The 20,319-nt window shown below is 37.5% G+C and overlaps 1 protein-coding gene across 1 annotated transcript in view; it reads right to left on the bottom strand.

Annotated features, from left to right (window-relative positions):
* Positions 1 to 506: 506 nt before the first annotated feature.
* Positions 507 to 20,319, bottom strand: part of LOC135114661 (transmembrane protein 214-B-like) — a 26,833-nt gene continuing 7,020 nt past the window's right edge. Inside the window, exons 6-14 of the mRNA XM_064030526.1 lie at positions 13,602 to 13,831; positions 13,158 to 13,259; positions 12,186 to 12,297; positions 10,255 to 10,403; positions 7,583 to 7,706; positions 4,392 to 4,488; positions 4,089 to 4,245; positions 3,645 to 3,796; positions 507 to 3,296 (exon numbers count right to left, since the gene is read on the bottom strand). Coding sequence (XP_063886596.1) covers positions 3,161 to 3,296; positions 3,645 to 3,796; positions 4,089 to 4,245; positions 4,392 to 4,488; positions 7,583 to 7,706; positions 10,255 to 10,403; positions 12,186 to 12,297; positions 13,158 to 13,259; positions 13,602 to 13,831 — 1,259 coding nt within the window. The 3' untranslated portion in view covers positions 507 to 3,160. The remainder of the gene's footprint in view (positions 3,297 to 3,644; positions 3,797 to 4,088; positions 4,246 to 4,391; positions 4,489 to 7,582; positions 7,707 to 10,254; positions 10,404 to 12,185; positions 12,298 to 13,157; positions 13,260 to 13,601; positions 13,832 to 20,319) is intronic.

The following is a 20,319-nucleotide window of genomic DNA, read 5'->3' on the forward strand; positions in this document are numbered from 1 at the left end:
CTGATCTTGCTAACTGCATGCCTCATTGCACAAGCCTTTATTCTTTCTCTTACTCCTGTTCTATCCATCTCTCTAATGCAAGAGTTAACCAGTATTCTCAATCATTCATCCCTTTCTCTAGTAAACTTTATAATTTCCTACCTGCTTCTGTATTTTCACCTTCCTATGACTTCAATTCCTTTAAGAGTAAGGTTTCAAGACACTTATTCTTCAATTTTTGACTACCGCTTCAGACCCTATTCAGCGAACAGAATCAGTGTATTTTTTTTCTTTTTTTATTGAATTTTTGTTGCCCTTGGCCAAGTTTCCCTCCTACATAAAAAAAAAAAAAAAAAAAAAAAAAAAAAAAAATCAAACCCAATCCACCCACAAAATGGTTCATTTAGGGTTGCTTTGTTGGAATACCACTGGTATAAATGGTTATTGAATAAAGATAAATTAGTTTTCAATAAAAGGGAAGCAAAAGTTGAACTTTATCTGAAATGTCAATAGTTATAAACAAAATGGAACCAGCAGTGTAGCAAGTGCTTGATTTTTATTATTATATCAATCATTATTAATTGTTATTATTATATAAATGTTTTTTTGTATACAGTAAATTGACAGTATTAAGCAGAATATTCTAAGGTACCAAGATGATACTGTAGGCTGTAAATTTAAATTATTTAAAATTTCCAAGCCAATTACATTGCCTCATTTTGAAGGTGTTGTGTTTTTCATGAAAGAATGGAGAAAAAATAATGCCTACTATGATTTCAATTGAATGCATATTCCTTTTGGACCATCATTTTTTTTTTTTTTACATGAAAAGCTCTTTTCAAGATGACTAAAAGGTTCTGAAACTTCTAAATAGTGCAATTGTGAATCCAAGTCATATTGGCCAATTTTTTCTTTTAATCCACAATTTCTGTAAATGCAGATTGTGCTTGAGAAATTAGTTTATGAGGGCTGGCAGTATAAAAAAAAAAAAAAAAGATGTACAGTACTTTGGATAGTAATGGGCCATTTTACTCTGGCAATAAGAGCTATAGTGTCAAATGGTGACATGTTTTTTGATTGACAAAGCATTATATAGATCCCAGTAAAAAGTAACAAAGAGAGGGGAACAACTAGATAGAATAAAGAGATATTGGCAAAAAGAAGCATAGAATGACAGGGGCCTCAGCATTAAAAACAGCAAAAGATGTACATGTGTGAAGGAAAGAGTTGGTGTGCAGTAAAGTAAATGTCACATGCTTGGTGTGACTCACTGCTGGCTGAGAAAACCAAGAGATTGAATCCAGCTCAGATCCAAAATTTTCCCTCTATTACTGGGTCACCATTCCTCTTGAGGAAGGGGATGTGTGTGTGTGTGTGTGTGTGTGTGTGTGTGTGTGTGTGTGTGTGTGTGTGTGTGTGTGTGTCACTGCCTTGTCCCTGGTATGGTCATCTATGAACTCTTAGCTCATTTCAGGATTCAAATCCTCCAGTGGAGAGGAAGGATTAAATGGGCTTATCAACTGTCCACTCACCAGCCTCTAATAGATTCTCAATTATGAACACAAATAAGAAGTAGCTGCTTCAGGAAAAGTTTTAGTTTGTTGAGATCCACAAAAAAATGCTAAGGTGAGTATTAGGAAGGGTGAGCAAAGTACGTGAGATGGAAAGAGGTTGTGATGCAGACAGAAAATGCAGATTATATTTTGGTTGGGGAATGGGGAGGAACTTAAATGACTGAGGTATGAAGATATAAGAATAAACTAATATGGTGTGACTTGGGTTATAAAAGAAGACTGCCTTTTCCATCAACAAAATGACATTTGCTAGGATCAAACTCACAACCTTTCTGTTGTGTCAAGTACTGAAAAAACAGGAGTTAATAGATGTAATATATTATGGTAAAAAATGTCCAAGATTAATGAAAAACATCCACATCTCCGTACTTGTCCTTCTTGGCTTTCACTTGTCTTTAGATATGTCATAATATTGTTTTACTGCACATATTTTTTAGATAAAGATAAAAATTGATGCTACACACTAAAACATAAAAACAAAAACATGAAATGAAAAAACTAAGATTATTGCCATGAAACTCAAATTCTTTATCAGTGTATCTGTTGGTGAAGAAATATTTATAAGACTAAAAAAAATCTAAAAATTGTCATGTCATGTAGTGAGAGATTTTGCACTGTAAAACCACTCTTGCAAAGAAATCACTAGTGTCACATACTACCCTCTTCAAATGAGTGGATTGAGAGAGAGAGAGAGAGAGAGAGAGAGAGAGAGAGAGAGAGAGAGAGAGAGAGAGAGAGAGAGAGAGAGAGAGAGAGAGAGAGAGAGAGAGAGAGAGAGAGAGAGAGAGAGAGAGAGAGAGAGAGAGAGATATCCCACAGAATGTGAAAGTAAATCCTTCACTGTGGATCACACCACCACTTGGCTATCCAGTAAGTCAATGGTAGCCTTCCAGTGTTAAAAGTTCTTGTTGGCAACAATTTATTACAAGAATGCGGAAAAATAGTGCGCGTACAATAAATTATTTTTGGTACACACCATTAATAATAAAAATATGACAATCCTCACCTTAAAATTATATACCTTTATGACCAGTAAGAATATCACATTCCTACATGAGATAAAAGCAAAGAATGGTTCCTACAGGCGAGGCTATTGCTAGCGAGCTGTAAGGCACAGGTTGCACTCCAGCATATCTTATGAGGAGCTAAATTCCTTAAGACATAAGACATAGCTTGTGCACTTGAGAGAAAAAAAAAAAAAAAAAAAAAAAAAAAAAAAAAAAAAAAAAATATATATATATATATATATATATATATATATATATATATATATATATATATATATATATATATATATATATATATATATATATATATATATATATATATATATATATAAGTTTTGAGCAAAGTTCAATCTACAACTTGCACACAATAAATATGTTAGTTCATTTGTATATGCTTTGAAACCAATATGCTCAATACTTGTCAATGATCAACACAGAGATTATTTTAAGTTATATAAGACCTATAATTTTACTCATGGAATGCAAACACCTTGTCACCTAATAAACCCCATAACATGTACTGCATCCAATTCCGAACATGTGAACCCAAAGTGGCAACCAAACTAATGAATTTTTTTGTGAGAGCATCCATATTGCAGCTTAGCTGGTTTTGCTACCGTTGTTGGCCTCCTCAAGGGCACTAACAAGGGAAGCATGCAGCTGCAGGAAAAGCTGGCTCACATACTCAGCTGCACCCACCACATACTCTTGTAATTTTTCAGGAGCAAGTGGTCCTCTGTAACAAAATGAAATCCATTACTATTAATGCTACTTTCCATCAAACCTGATAGCCACACAACACACAAGGGCACAACTGTTGGGTTTCTTCAGAAGAGCATCTACTTCATTTGGTGGCTGGGGTTTACAAAGTGAAGGACATCCACGCAAACTGTCTCTGTAGACCCATGGATATTAACCCTGAGTCTATTCACTGATTAACTCTGAGAAGAGTACACAAACTGTTCAGTTCAAATGAAACCATTCAGTATTACTCAATGGAATCAAAAGTGAAAAACAGAAGAGTACTTCCACACATAAAAAAAGGTATTTGCCTATAACATAACATTTTCAAGGATATGCTTACACAAAAATTCTGGAGGACACAAAAGCATGAGCCTGTGCCAAGTACGGTGAAGATGCATTTTGTATGTAGAGGAACCCGTCTTGCAATGACTGCAGAACAATACCACAATAGTAACTTAAAGAAGCAGTTGCACCAGGAAGTGTAGCTTCCATCTGGAATGTTTTATGTATATAAGATAAGTTTAATTGTGTATTACTCATCTTTTGTTAATGAAAACTTTTTTAAAAAAACATTTACCATGTCTAGTATAAATATGAGATTTTGTTAATCTAAGAAACACCTAAGCATCCCAAATCTTTGCTACAGAATTCTACAGCATCACTGAATGATAACTGTTTAGGTAATAATGAAAGGAAGTGAAAAATTATGGCAGCTAATGAAACGTATTATAACACAGAGGTGAGAGTATGACATCATCAAATTGACAATCAACAGTAGATATACCTTTTCTTTTAAAGGAGGGATGTACTGAGAGGCTGAGTTCATTGCAGCCCAGCAGTAAGCAAAAACCCATTCAACTTTCTCCAGCAAGAGGAGAAGATAAGGACCTGCCAGTTCACACCCTCGACTGTAGTACACTGGTAAGTTTGTTGCACACCACCTGTACAGAATAAGGTTTGCTAAATGTTTGATCTAAATTTCCATTTCAAATAAATTTAATGACTTGTCCATATTCATAAAATGATGAACATCAAATGTGTATGATTGTGACATTCTCATATATAAGGCTATGAAAGCCGCACTTACCTATAAGAATGAATAAATGCAGCTCTACCATATTCTCCAGCTGTTATCAGGTATGGAGTTAATCCTAGCCTTTCTATGGTCTGTCCTAATTTTGATCCTGAAGAAAAAGAAAATGTACATCAGTAAAGAACCAAGTAAAGCTTAACAACTGAACTGTTTGAATGTGTGTTTTGTCCTCATACTGACATGATGCAGCAGTATGGTGCTGCCACATCTAGAAATGTGTGTGCATTTCATCCTCACATCCAAGGTAGTGCAATGATGTGGGGCTATGTGGTGAATGTGGCAGCACAGTAATAAGACACCTCTCATTTGTTTGCGTGTGTTTTTGCACTGTAGTGGTGCCATTGCCGTGTAATGTAACACTAGCCTTTCTCTCCCCTTCTCTTGCATGCAAGTTGGTGTGGCTAGTGTTGTGGCAAACAAGCAGCATGTTCATATAAATAACCTATATGTTCAAGTGTGTGAGCTGTATGCAGAAATTTATATACAATGCATGGCATGTACAGTAGATCTCAGTTCATGAACTTGATCTGTTCTGGGGTTTGGTTCACAAACCAGATTGTTCGCGAACCAAAACAAGTTTTGCGAAACAACATTTTTTTCCATAGAAATTAATGTAAATACAATTAATCTGTTACAGCCTCAAAAATATGGCATTTTTACATATTTAAGTGTTTTTTTCTGATGAAGGATATAGAATGAAATTGAAATACATATCTGTAAATAGAGACAAATAACACTAAATTAAATAAAACAGTACCATAATTTACTTTTGTTGTTTATAGAATGGTGAGGGAGGAGAGGAAGAAGAGGAAGCTACCAAATTTTGAGTAAAAGGCTGCTGCCTGTCTTCACCCCCCCCCTCTCTGGATATAGCAAATTTTCATCATTAGCAACCCACCCTCTCTCATATGTGTTCATTACTGGTAATGTGCTGTAATTTATGATAATTGAAAAAAATATTCCAGGCTCTTTGGGCCGAAAGACTGAGCTGCTGCTGACATCTAACCCTTTTCTCCTTCTTAGGCAGCATAATGTGGGCTAAAATAATACAAAAAGGGGGAAAAAAAAAATCTCATGGACAATGTTTATGCCAAGTGCACCAACAAGCAACTGAGCATTCGGTTCCATGGATTGTAGGTAATGTGCACTTGTATCTTGCACTTGATCTGGGGATATTCATGAACCAAGGTTCTACTGTACGTATTTATTTTTACTGTGTGACACTGATGTTAGGAAGACATGACTCATTCACAACTAAAGTGTGAAATGATGATCTCAAAACCATATATATACATATATATGTTGAAACAGGGTCTCCCAGGAGGAAAGTCATATATTCTCAGAAATGAAAGAGCAGATCATTCTAAGTGGGAAATATTGAGCAGGTCATTCTAAGTGGCAAATATTTTGTGGTTAAATGCTTTTAATGTCATAGTTTATAAGTTACAGGGCATTCAAATATGAATGTGCATCAATGGCAAGTGGCTGCATGTGGGCCATCCCACAACATCCAGCTGGTCACTATTGCCATATGGCATTTGTTATGTTTTAGCTATTACTTGCTACAGTGATACACTGCATTCTTGAATTCAATTATATCTTTATTCATGAAAATGTGTAATCAAGTAACATCCTCATGTTGCCAAGGCCCACCAATGCTGCCCTCTCCTTCCCCACTCCATATCGTCAATTCTTGGTGTGCTCGTGTTAATATGTCCTGTAAATTCTAAACGATGGCATAAAAAGCATTTGACCATAGAGTATTCCTGACTTGGAATGACTTGATTTATCACATCTGAGAATATGCCTTTCCTACCAGGACACCCTGTATGTATTTACCTAGTTGTATTTACCTAGTTGTGCTTTATGGGAAAAGAGGTATGCTCATGCAGTCCCATCTCCATATCTTTTAATATCCAACTTAGCCTTGAATCCATGTATACTTTCTGCATTTATTATCTCCTCATCCAGACTGTTCCATACATCAATACTTCTATATGGGAAACTATACTTTTTGACGTCTCTTCTACAAGCACTCCTCTTCAGCCTCTTCCCGTGTCCTCTAGTGTCCCGTGTATCCCAGACCATTAAGTTGCTCCAGTCCACCTCCTCTACTCCCTCATATGCTTTATATATCGCAATCAAGTCTCCCCTTTCTCTCCTCTTTTCCAACGTTGGTAGATGTAGCTTTTCCAGTCTCTCTTCATATGACAAGTCCATGATACTTGGTACCATCTTTGTAGCTGCTCTCTGAACTCTCTCCAACTTCCTTATATCCTTTTACTTGTATGGCGACCACACTACTGCTGCATATTCTAGTCTAGGTCTTATCAGCGACATGATCATCTTCCTGACCATCTCTTCATCCATATATGCAAAGGCCTGCCTTATTCTTCTCAACAAGTTATAGGTTTCTCCTGTAATTTTGCTAATGTGTCTCTCCGGGGTCAGGTTCCCAGTCACTGTAACACCGAGATCCTTTTCCTCTTCTGTTCCACTCAACCTTACACCATTCAACACACAATTTCCCTTTACTCTTCTTGTACTTTTTCCAAATTCAATTACCTTACACTTCTTTAAATTAAATTACATTTCCCATCAATAACTCCACTCTGAGTGGAGTTATAACTCCACAGGTCTTCCTGTAACGTTCCACAGTCCTCTGCACTCTCAAATTTCTTCAGCAACTTTGCATCATCCGCAAAAAGGCTCATACAGCTGTTCACACTCTCCATCACATCATTTATATAGACTGCAAACGTGATTGGTGCAAGTACTGAGCCTTGGGGTACTCCACTTATGACTTCCCTCCATGATGATTTTTGATCTTTTACCACCATTCTCATTTGTTTGTCAAGAAATTTTCCACTCATCTCAGCAGGCCCCCCCTTAGCCTACCATTATGCTTTAACTTCCATCCCAAGTTTTTTTCCAAAAAAAAACTGACTCATTTCATCACATGATATATGGAGTTTATCTTTGCGTAGCAAATAATTGAGCAACTGTTGAAAAATGTATGTCAGTTATATTTCAATAATTATGACACTAATTGCATAAAACTAGTCACAAAAATGCATCTAAGGCAATATTTCTTTGGTATTGATAGTAATTTCTGTTAAAAGTCAAGGTGTTCAACATAAAGTAAATATCTAGTGCTTACTCTTGAAATTCACTAAGAAACTCACCTTTGAAAGATCCAGCACTTCGGATGTCCCATACAACTGCTGTCACCAGCAGAATGGTCAAGAAGTTAAGTAAACTGGGTCGATGTGACGTTTTCTTTACAGTGTTCATCTGCTTTAAGAGTGTCTGGAAAGAAATATTGAAGAGTGAAACATTTATATACTAAGCCAAAAATCAAATTAAAATAACATGACAGGAACTCAGATGGAGCCTAGAAGACTGTACCTAAAGATATGTGGCCCAGAAGACAAGTCTCAGCAAACAAATACTTCCTCCCATGCATTAAAACAATGTAAGTAATGAAACAATCAAAAAGCATTCCAAACTATGCTATATAGAGTCAATTTAAGTCAATAAATTTTCAATGATACTTTCAAATGGATAGAGAGGATTGATTCAATTTTCCTAAAAAAGCCCTATGTGCCTTGTCTTGGTTTTGTCACTCAAAAGGGGACTATGAGTTTGGTATGATATAAAAAAATAAATAAATAAGATGACAATCTTCATGTGGCATTACAGATGTACAGAGTAAAGTAAAATGGCAAGGAGAAAGTTGCTTAGGAAATTCTTTCTACAGTGTTGATGAAGACATCAAGCATCCATGAAAATACTGTATGCATTTCTTGTGCTTCAATGCTTAATTTTAACTGTCAGGTTCTGATTTGACTTACAAAACTTTCTTCTGCAACAGATGAAGGATCTATCAAGTCACTTGTTGAGACAGCAGAGGTAGGCTCTAATAAGGGACTTGTTATGCCTTCACTCACCCTGCTGTCAATTGAGTCTCTGCTGACTTGGTCAGCTGAGGGAATACAGCCTCCACTGACAATGCTATCATTCTTATATTTGTGGTCCTTGGAATCTGAATGCAACTCATATCGCTTTTCTAAGCTTATGATCTTCACCTCAAGTGCATCATGATCTTCTCGTAGGTTATATAGTCTGTCTTTTAGTATGATACACTTGTCTTCAAGAATTTCAACTTGTTCCTTCACATTGTTAATATGATTCCCTAACTTCTGAATTGTCTTTACAACCGCCATCTGGATTCTATGTCTGATAGGCCATGTGTTATCTGATAAAACAGGATCTGAGAAAGTACACATAGATCTTTCAGACACTGCTGCACTTCTTGCTGTTGACAAAGGTTGTAATTCTTGATGGTTTGTTCTGTTGCAATTTTCCTTTTTTTCCTTGCTGAGACTTAATGATGTTGAATTATCAATGTCATGCCTTTCTTCTGCTGAGTGGTGGAACTCAACCTTAATGTGTGGTGAAGGACTGTGGGTACGTGCTTTGGTTTCTGAGCCCTTCCTGGTTTTATCAGAACTGTGCCTGCGCAGAAATCGGGACACATTTGCAGAGCATCTACTCTTGGGTTCAAAAAGATTCTCTTGACTGCTGAAAACACTTCCATCTGTTTCTGGCATTCCACTGCTTATAGGTTCCTCTGTGTAATCAGACTCATACAGCAAGTCTTCCGAACTACTGTTGCCACTTTTGTACTTGTTAGATAATTGCCTTGTAACATTTATCCTTTTCCTTCTTGATAAGAGGACAGGAGGATCAAGTAAGTCTTCCCTGCTGCTTCCTAAACTGCCATCACCTGCTGAGTGAGATCTCGATTTGTTACCATAACGGCGGAGAGAGTTGGATGCTCTAACGTATGAAAATCTCCATGGGGTATCTTCTTGAGATTCTATGCCACAAACAGTTTTCTCTTTTCTCCTTGTAGCTTTTGGCAAGGAATTAGAGCTGTTCTTCTTGTCTATATCAAATGAGAACATTCTCTTGGCTTTCCGATACATCTTTTTCAGTCTACGTAATCTGATAAATTTCATAGAAACACTTAAACAGAACCATCAAGTTTCCACATTTAAAACTGACAATGGAGTAAGTGAAGGAATGTGTGCAACTGTCCACACTACTGAGAATGTCTTGGATCTACCCAGGGAAGCCTTACAAAGCTGCCAAAGCCACACAAGTCTTTCCTCCACCCTAACATATTCCAATTAACTAATATAAGTCCCTTCTTGAAGTATGTAACCTGTACTTCATCATCCAGCAAGTGAGTAAACCTACAAAGTGAAAAGAATACCAGCTGGTATTCAACATTGTGTTTACTATTAAGAGCCATAAGGCAAAAAATTAATCTGAGATGACAATTTGTTTTTATAAATTTGTCAGTCAATTTACAGCATAAAAGCATTCCATACATAATTAAATATTTTAAGTGAAAGGGAAGGGCATGCTATTATGATAATGAAAGAACAGGCATACTGCTTCATTATTAAGAGTTATATAAAATAATGGATCTCTGTCCATTCCCATTAATAAGGTATTGACAGGTTGTTCATGTAAAGTAGATTAATGATTGTCCAATACATTCCTATCATATAGTGTCTTTAAAGAAAACAAAGATGACAAACAGATTAAAATAAATAAATAAATGAGTAGATGTAGATGAAGATCAAACATTTCTATCATTCCCTAGGAGGAACACAGTTTATTGACACAACCAGATTCAAATGACAGATATGAGATTGTGAGATTTATTCTCTAAAAACAAATAGCAACCCCAGAGAGAACAAAAGCAGCAAGAAACAAACACATGCAAAACAGTCATGAAGAATAACAGAATCAGTGACAAACATAAAGATACAAAAATAATCACCTCAGTGGCATGTGTTGCTTCAAGGACTCCAGGTACAGCTGCAGCCTTGTGGGACATCTGCTTGTTGCTCTGGGCAAATTTCTCTATGGTCTCTCTCACTTCCTTCCTCTTAATTCTTAGTGACTGGTTCAATACCTTCCACTCTCTCCCTGTGATGAGAGAAAGGCAAATATGATTCATACTAAAAGTTTTCATTCATTAATCAAGCCTGTGTAAGTTTAATAGCATATTTCCTTGTGGAGTACTTTATGTATATGTATTTTTAAATCTCATAATGTGCATAGACAATAACCATTAACCCATACAGCCCCACTGTTGGCTACAGCTGATACCATATATGTCCACTGAGGGCCTGCTGACATTTATATCTGACACCAATTTCTTCCTTTACTTATATGACTTATATGGTAGCCAAGAGTTTCCAAGTTAGACACATAGTGGGTGGCGCTCTCTCTCTCTCTCTCTCTCTAGGAGAGGACAAACCTCTCTAGGGGAGAGAGAGAGAGAGAGAGAGAGAGAGAGAGAGAGAGAGAGAGAGAGAGAGAGAGAGAGAGAGAGAGAGAGAGAGAGAGAGAGAGAGAGAGAGAGAGAGAGAGAGAGAGAGAGAGAGAGAGAGAGAGAGAGAGAGAGAGAGAGAGAGAGAGAGAGAGCGGCGCAGCATGGGGAGGAAGTAGGCAGCGTCATTAAAAGGGGCATTATACCTGAAATATGGTAAAAAGAGGTTTGTCATATCGAGGGTTTACTGTACTTATTAGTTTGATCTCCTTTCATTTTAGTGTACTGTATAAAAAAAAGAAGTTATGTACTACATGTATAATTTTTTTTCTATTGTTAAAGTGAATTTAAAATACGTTTAATAAGTGTGAGATGTATACTTTATGGTTTAAAACTATAAACATAGGTATTGCTGAGCCTTGTAGGGGTGGTTTCCCATATTCATGTATTTTCACTATTTGCAGGAGGCTTTGGAATGTAACTCCCATGAATACCGAGGGAACACGGTACATGTACATTCCTCACTTTGCCACGGCCAAACCATTCACTCTTTGAACTTCAAGTCTATTGCATATTCAAGTTCTACCTGATGGGTGCATCTAATAGAGGTGCACAAGTAAGTGAAAATGAACAATTCTGGGCACAAATGAGAAACAGCAACTCACCCACTCTACTCACACATCACGGTGACAGAATCCTTGTCAATAGTCAGGAATGTTTATGCTATGTCTGACTGCCACTGCTCCACTTTCTGCCCTAGAGGCTCTGAATGTGTGTCTGGACTTTGCTCTTAAGTTCTGAGAATCTGAATTATCTGGGGATGAGCCAACTCAGGATGAACTGACTGAGGTTGAAACCCCATCATACCCTACATTGAAAACACTTTGTGTTTCTTACATATTACAATATGATGAAAGTGACAATAAGATCAACAGAGATGCAACAATAAATGATTATGGTATGATATAGATTTACACACAGAAACAGTACATTTCCAGTTATTTCTATGAATTTTACACAGTTGTGCATGTATGTAATCAAAGAGAAAATCATACTGTTTCCAAATAACTAAAGCAAGAATAATACAGCACCAGAGTAGTACACAAGATGAGGGAGGTTGGTGGCCTGGCTGGAGAATGCACTGTAGCACATTCCATAATCATTCCCCACAGAGACAAAAATAAGCCAAGTTGAGTGTTATTATATCTTTCCCCTTATTTTTAGATAATCTCTAATTGACTTATGCAGTAAAAAATTGAGCTGTATGGGTTAAATACTATACTTGATGGATTTATAGGATCCTCAGCATTTCTTCCAAAGGCTCATCCCAGAATCTCTCTCTCTCTCTCTCTCTCTCTCTCTCTCTCTCTCTCTCTCTCTCTCTCTCTCTCTCTCTCTCTCTCTCTCACTGGTGCCTCATTCCATCCTCAACTGACCTAAGTGATCCAGCAGGACGGATGACTGTACCAGGTGTTTCAGATATAGCTGTGACCACACATTCCAACACTGAGGGTCCTGTGTCAAGCACTGTACTAGGCAGGTCAGCAGCTGGTGGAATAAAGCGTTATACAATCACTACCATTTCTCCACATCTGATAGTTTTTTGTGTCAACAACTTCACAGGAAACAAAAACTTGATGTTTCCATCCTATGCAGCCACATATCAATGGGAAGGCTCAGATAACTCAGATAATTTACTTCTACAGCCAGAATTCTAGATCTTTGAATTTTGTTCCATGTTGGTTCTTTATGCAATCTTGAAGGTTCTCTAGCCGTTCTCTAGCCATGACTATCTACTGATACTTATCTCATTCCATCCCACCCTGTAAAACTCTCTTGTCTACCTTGTTTTGCTATCACACTTGCATTAGATTCTTGAAATACACACCATTAATACTTAGTGTGTCATTCCATCCCACCCTTCAAAATTATCTTGCTTGCTTTGCTTTGCTATCATGTTTACACTAGATTCTTAAACTCATTCAGTAACCCCATTCCTCTGCATCAAAAACTGCTTTTGTTATATTCACAACAATGTATGAATTTGTTAAAACTTATTATTGCAAAAGCTTTATGAAAACACTACTTTTTACTTGTTTTAACTTGTAACTATGCAAGGCAAGGCATCTCTTACCAACATAACTGAATTTAATGACAAAATTTCAAAAATAGATTTTCACTGCCATTAAGATCAATGATCATCATGCAGCATTATATCAAGTAGCCAAATTGCATTATCCAAGACCAACTCCTTTACATCATGAAACTCATGAAACTTTGGTTTCACTACCCTATCCATAAAAGATTAAAAAGCAACGAAGACATGTCCTTGCATAATCCTTCCATATTTTGTTTACAATTATAATGAAGCACATAAGAGGATATCATGCATGACATCAAACATTTACCTCAACTCTCAATAGATGAGTAATGTTTACATCCAGGCGTCGCAGAAAGGATGGGAAGAAGTTTCGTAATGTAACTTCTGGACTGGAACTAAAAGCTGCTGTCTGCAAAAAATATAATAGATAAATAAATAAATAAATAAATAAATTTTAATTAAATTTCCTTCTGTAATCTGAATTTTCTTACATTGGACAATGAAAAATATCTTTTTATCATGTCAGAATATTTTCTCCTAAAATGGGTAGGGCACAAAATGGAGGAACAATCCTTTCCTGTTAAACTGAAGCTTGAAATGGAGAGAGAGAGAGAGAGAGAGAGAGAGAGAGAGAGAGAGAGAGAGAGAGAGAGAGAGAGAGAGAGAGAGAGAGAGAGAGAGAGAGAGAGAGAGAGAGAGAGAGAGAGAGAGAGAGAGAGAGAGAGAGAGAGTGCAAATGGGGCCATCATACTTTCACTTTGGGATACAGGGCAAATAGCTGCCTCTGGACAGGCTTGGTTAGAGATCCTGATGAAGACCAGGTGAAGTCCAGTATGGTGAAGAATTCCCGCACACCCAGTACTTCCCCACAGGACTGGGCACCATCTCCCCCACCACTCCCAAACACTGTGCTGCCATAGTCCACCACGAATGCAGAGTAGTGCTTCAGACCAATGAGAGGTACCATCAGGTCTAGCCACACTGAAAATAACAATAAACTTACAACAGACTGAAAGGATTAGTAGCACAATCTCCAAACAACTACTGCAACCTTAGAAAAAATACAACTTATTTCAGTACTTTAAGAACGCAGCTGAGCCAAAGCAATCATCTACAAAAAAACAGATGCACATCATCACACATTCCCAGAGCCTAAAATTTAAGACCACCCATAATTCCTGGATGTATACACTCATCCTTCCCAGATCGCACACTCGCACATTGCTCTTTTCCACACTGTGCACTCATTATAATCTGAACTTCTATCCATATCATGCACCCAACCTCAGCCCATGCACAAACACACAAACACACAGGTAGAAGGATAGTGCAGGAAAACCGGAAGGGGCGGTATGTGAAACCAAACTGGAGGAATTGAGAAATGCCTGGAAGAAAGAACATGAGGATAAAAATGTCAGCTTCACAGAGATGGTTAAAAAAACAAATACAGGAAAAGACCAAGGACATAGTAATTCTGGCAATTAAAGAAAAGGCAGTTTTGGTGAGAGACACAGTGTATAAGAAATGCATGATCTTTTTTGAGCTGCAAGAGAAGAAAACCCAGTTAAGTCTGTGAGAGAGAGGGAAGAGGAGTTGGTAAGGAAAATTATTACAATGGTCCAAGATGAGAAATAGGGACTGGATTGAGAAGTGGAAGAAGCATACAGAGTTAGAAAATATAGTGAGGGAGGTAAAAGACTGTTAAAAGTGAGAATAAGATCCCAAGTTGCAGTTGAGATCCTAGTGAGAACCGGGAAGCTGGCTGAAAGTTTGGAATACAAGAATATTTGGGTAAAAAAAGATATAAACTTGGAAGAAAGGGAAAAAGAGAGATCTGAGAAATGAAGCTAATGAGAGGACAGAAACTGAGAAGAGGAAATTTTATTGGAGGGTATAGATTTTATTGGAGGGTGGAGATATAAGACTAAGGAAATGGTATATTTGGGAAAAGGAAAAAGAAATGAAAGAACCACAGCAGCAGACAGAGAAATTGCATGTGGTGGGAGGATTAGTACATTAATGTATACATAGATGGGTTACTTTCAAAATTAAAAGAGGAAGTCCATTTAAGCTTTAAGGAAGAGGGATATAATTATTGGAGGAGAGATAGAGGGGAAAAAGGAGGAGGAGTACTGACAATGGTTCAAGATGATATATATGTGGAAGAAGTGCAATATGGAGATGGCATGGTGGAGGTCATAGCTATAACAGTTAGGACCAGTGGGAGGGAAAGGAGGATGATTATATTAACATATATGCCCCCGAAGACTAATACATGGAAGCTGGAGGATCACAAGGAAATGCAAAAGGAAGTGTTGAAGTGCCTAGACAACATGATAAGGAAGGACAGTAAAATACAACTAGTGGGAGACTTTAACTGCAAAAATGTCAGCTGGGAGGAGATGGAAGTTAATGGAAATGCTGGACTGTAGAATGAAGAAATGCTACAGTTAGCTATGGTGAATACAATGGACCAATGGGTGGAGGAATTTACAAGATACAGAGGGAGGAGGAACCATCTATGCTAGACCTGGTGTTCACAAAAAGACTGGAGCCTCATCCAACCATTATATACTTAAGCCCAATGGGAAAAAGTGACCATGTGGTGCTAGAAGTGGTACTGCAAGTTTGGGAGGTTTAAGCATGTAAGGAGGATTATAAAAACGTGATATTAAATCATGCAAAGACAAATTTTGAAGAGTTAAGAAAATTCTTTGGGAGTATTGATTGGAAGGGACTTATGGAAGGCAAGACAGTACAAGAGAAATATGAAACATTCTTGAAGAAGTACAATGCGGGTGTGCAGAAGTATGTACCTGTATATAAAGTAAGGAGGAACAAACATATTTGGTATCATGTGAGATGAACAGAAGCTAAGAAGAGAAAGGATATAGCTTGGAAGAAACTGAAGAAACAAAGAAATGAAAGTAATAGAGAGCAGTATAAGGAGGCAAGGAATGAGTATGTTAGAATAAAAAGAGAAGAGGAGAAACAATTTGAAAAGGATGTGGTAAAGAAATGTGAAGAGGAGCCTAAGCTTTTTTACAGGTATATCAATGGAAAGATGACAAACAGAGAGACCACTGACAAGATAGTAAAGGGAGAAAGAATATATCAAACAGCAGAAGAGATGAGTGAAATTGTGAATGAGAGTTTCAGGTCTGTGTTCAATATGGAAGTGGATTTTATAGAACCAAACAAGAAAGTGTGGCAGGAGGAGTTACGGGAAATCTTAGTGGAAAACCATGAAATTGGCAAATTGTTAGAGAAGCTGGATGTCAGGAAAGCACTGGGGCCTGATGGAGTGTCAAGTTGGACACTAAAGGAATACAGAGAACAAATGGTGGGGCCAATTTGGGATGTGATAAACAGCTCACTGATAGAGGGAATAGTACCAAGGGAGTGGAAGAGAGCAAATATAGGAGGAAAGAGGACTGAGTCACTAAATTCTAGACTGGTCTCGCTAATTAGTGTTGTGGGCAAGATCTGTGAAATAACGACCAAGAAAAAGTGGGTGAAGTATTTAGAAGAGAACAAAATTATAACAAATAGCCAATTTGGTTTCAGAAAAGGAAGGTCATGTGTGACAAATATACTAAGTTTTTATACAAGGGTAACAGATGAAGTACAAAGTAGAGATGAGTGGGTAAATGCAGTGCACTTGGACATCAAAAAAGCTTTTGATTAGGTTCCACATAAAGGACTATTTTGGAAGATGGAACATATAGGAGAACTGAGAGGGGCAATGCTAAAATGGATGAGACTACTTAAAGGACAGAGAAATGAGAACTGTGATCAGGGACACCTGTTCAAGTTGGAGTAATGTAACAAGCAGAGTACCACAGGGGTCAATGTTAGCACCCATTATATTCCAAAGATACATCAATGATATACAGGAAGGTTTGACCAATTATATTAATCTGTTTGCTGATGATGCAAAATTGTTAAGAGTAAGAAAGAGCCATGTTGATTATATGGAGACACACAGAGATATTGACAAGATTTATGAGTGGAGCAAGAGGTGCAAATTGGAACTCAATGCTAAGAAATGCCAAGTGATGGAAATGGGAGAGTAAAAGAAGACCTGCATGGGACTATAAAATGGGGGAGGAAGTAATAATGAAAAGCAAGGAGAAAGACCTAGGAGTGGTTTTTCAAGACACTGACCCCAGAACGGAATATAAGTGAGATATTTGGCTTGACATACAGGATGTTAACATATATTAGGGTGGCATTTCATTACATGGATAAGACTATGATGATTATAGCCATTATGCTACCTCCTGAACTGGAATATGCAACAGTGGTGTGGCCTCTGCATATGAAGAAAGATATAAAGGAGTTGGAAAAAATTCAGAGGGCAGCTACAAGGATAGTACTGGAGCTGAAAGACCTAATGTCCAAAGAAAGGTTGAAGGAAATGGGACTGCCAACTTTGCAAGTTACGAGAGAAAGAAGAGATCTGATAACGATGTAGTAAACCGTATTAAGAAGATAGACAAGCAGGACCTAGTGTTGCTGGAAGAAGATCAAACTGGATGGACGAGAGGGCACTCAAAGAAGATCAGGAAGAGTCAGTGTTTGAAGGACATCAAGAAGTGCAGTTTTCCACATAGAACTGTGGATACCTGGAACAGCCTAAATGAGGAGGTTGTTACAGCAGCAAATGTGCATAAGTTTAAGGAAATGCTGCATAAATATAGATATGGAGACAGGACACTATGAGACCTGCTCGAACCCTGTATTATACAAATAGATAAATACACCCAAATCTTGTGCACGCACCAGCACTGTTATCATGCACTGGCTTGTAGGATTGGAGGAGAAAACTCACCCGCATTTAATGCTTCAAAGGAATGGATGGAAAACTTCAAGGCTAGATACAGTGTGAAGAGCATCAAGATTTTTGGTAAAGCAACACATGGGGATTGTGATAGAGCCAGAGAATATCCATAAATTGTGTGACATAATTGAGTATGGCCAGTACACACAAGAAGAAATATTCAATATGGATGAAACAGCTTTTTATTGGAAAATAATGCCCAAGCAATCTTTTATTACAAAGCAGTTAACAAAAATAAGAGGAAGGGAGCAACAGAAGGAGCACTTTACCATACTGTACACCACAAATGAAAGTTGAGAGTTCAGGTCATAGGAAGGTGGAAATATGAAAGCAGGCAGGGAGTTCCAGTTTACCAGAGAAAGGCAAGAATGACTGAGATTACTGATTAACTCTAGCATTTGAGATGTGGACAGAATAGGGGTGAAAGAAAAAAAAATCTTGTGCAGCAAGACTGCAGGAGGAGGGGAGGCACACAGTTAGCAAGATCAGAAGAGCAGCTGGCATGATGATAGCAGTAGACGACAGTAAGAAATGCAACATTGCGGCAATGAGAGAGAGGCTGAAGACAGTCAGTTAGAAGAGAGGAGTTGATAAGACAAAAAGCTTTTGATTCCACCCTGTCTAAAAAGAATGGTATGAGTGGAACTCCCCCAAACATGTGAAGCACACTCCATATATGGATAGATAAGGCACCTGTATAGTTAGCAGCTGATGGAGGTGGGGAGAGAGAAAAACTGGCAGAGACATTTCAGAATGCCTAACTTCATAGAAGCTATTTTAGCTAAAGATGAGATGTGAAGTTTCCAGTTTAGATTATAAGTAAAGGAAAGACTGAGGATGTTCAGTGTAGAAGAGGGAGACAGTTGAGTGTCACTGAAGAAGAGGGGATAGTTGTCTGAAAGGCTGTGTCAAGTTGATAGGAGGAGGAATTGAATTTTGAGGCATTGAACAATACTAAGTTTGCTCTGTCCCAATCAGAAATTATGGAGAGATCTGAAGTCAGGCATTCTGTGGCTTCCTTATGAAAAATGTTTACTTCCTGAAGGGTTGGGTGTCCACAAAAAAACGTGGTAAGTGCAAGTTGGTATCATCACTGTAGGGGGGATAGGACAAGAAGTTTGGTTTAGAAGATCATTGATGAATAATAGGAGAATAGGTGACAGGACAGAACCCTAAGGAACACCACTGTTAAAAGATTTAGGAGAACAGAAACTGTCTACCACAGCAACAATAAAACAATCAGAAAAGAAACTTGAGATGAAGTTACAGAAAGATAGAAGCTGTAGGAGAGTAGTCTGGAAATCAAAGCTTTAAGCCAGACTCTATCAAAAGCTTTTGATATGTCTAAGGCAATAGCAAAAGTTTCACCAAAATCCCTAAAAGAGGATGACCAAGACTCAGTAAGGAAAGCCAAAAGATCACTATTAAAGTGGTCTTGACAGAACCCATACTGGCAATCAGATAGAAGGTTGTGAAGTGATTGATGTTTCAGAATCTTTCTGTTGAGGATAGATTCAAAACTTCAGAGCAGAGAGGTAGGAAATTAAAGCAACAGGATGGTAGTTTGAGGGATTAGAATGGTCACCCTTTTTAAGAACAGGCTGAATGCAGGCAAACTTCTAGCAAGAAGGAAAGGTAGATGTTGACAGACAGAGTTGAAAGAGTTTGACTAGGCAAGGTGCAAGCACAGAGGTTCAATTTCGGAGAACAATAAGAGGGACCCCATCAGGTCCATAAGCCTTACAAGAGTTTAGGCCAGTGAAAGCATGGAAAACATCAATGCAGAGGATTTTAATGGGCAGCATGAAGTAGTCAGAGCATGGAGGAGAGGGAGGAATGAGCCCTGAATCATCCAAGGTAAAGTTTTTAGCAAAGGTCTGAGCGAAAAGTTCAGCTTTAGAAATACATGTAATGGCCACAGTGCCATCAGGTTGAAATAAAGGAGGAAAAGATGAAGTTATTGGGGATGTTTTTGAGTAAGTGCCAGAAGTCATGAGGGGAGTTAGATCTTGAAAGATTTTGACACTTTCTATTAATGAAGCACAGACATCTATTTAGTTCATGCTGATACAGGTTGGTCTGGTTGGACAAAGCCTGTGTTAACTTGCACTGTGCAGGAAATTAATGGGTCAGGCTTGACTACTTTTACATCTTTTTTAATGTATATATACATATATAGACCTTATCAATATCATATATATATATATATATATATATATATATATATATATATATATATATATATATATATATATATATATATATATATATATATATATATATATATCAATTTTGATGAAATATATATATATATATATATTTTTTTTTACCTTTTTTTTTATGCCATCCCTGGAGAGGACAGACCTCCCTGGCCATCCATGCATATTAGTCAGGTGTGGAATCAAATGCATGTCTCTCAACATAAGGACCAAGCAATTGAATTGGTTTACTGCTACATAATGGACTTTATTACCCTTTCCCATACCTGATAAGACCTTTTAACTGCAGCTGATGTGGATGAACTTCCTGCACTGGTCCTTGCACTGTGTCACATTTATCAACTTCTTTCCATTCACTCCTATCCAAAAACAACTATAAAGTAAATAACAAATTTTCAAGTATGATA

Source organism: Scylla paramamosain, chromosome 28, assembly GCF_035594125.1.
Source record: "Scylla paramamosain isolate STU-SP2022 chromosome 28, ASM3559412v1, whole genome shotgun sequence".
Taxonomy (NCBI): domain Eukaryota; kingdom Metazoa; phylum Arthropoda; class Malacostraca; order Decapoda; family Portunidae; genus Scylla; species Scylla paramamosain.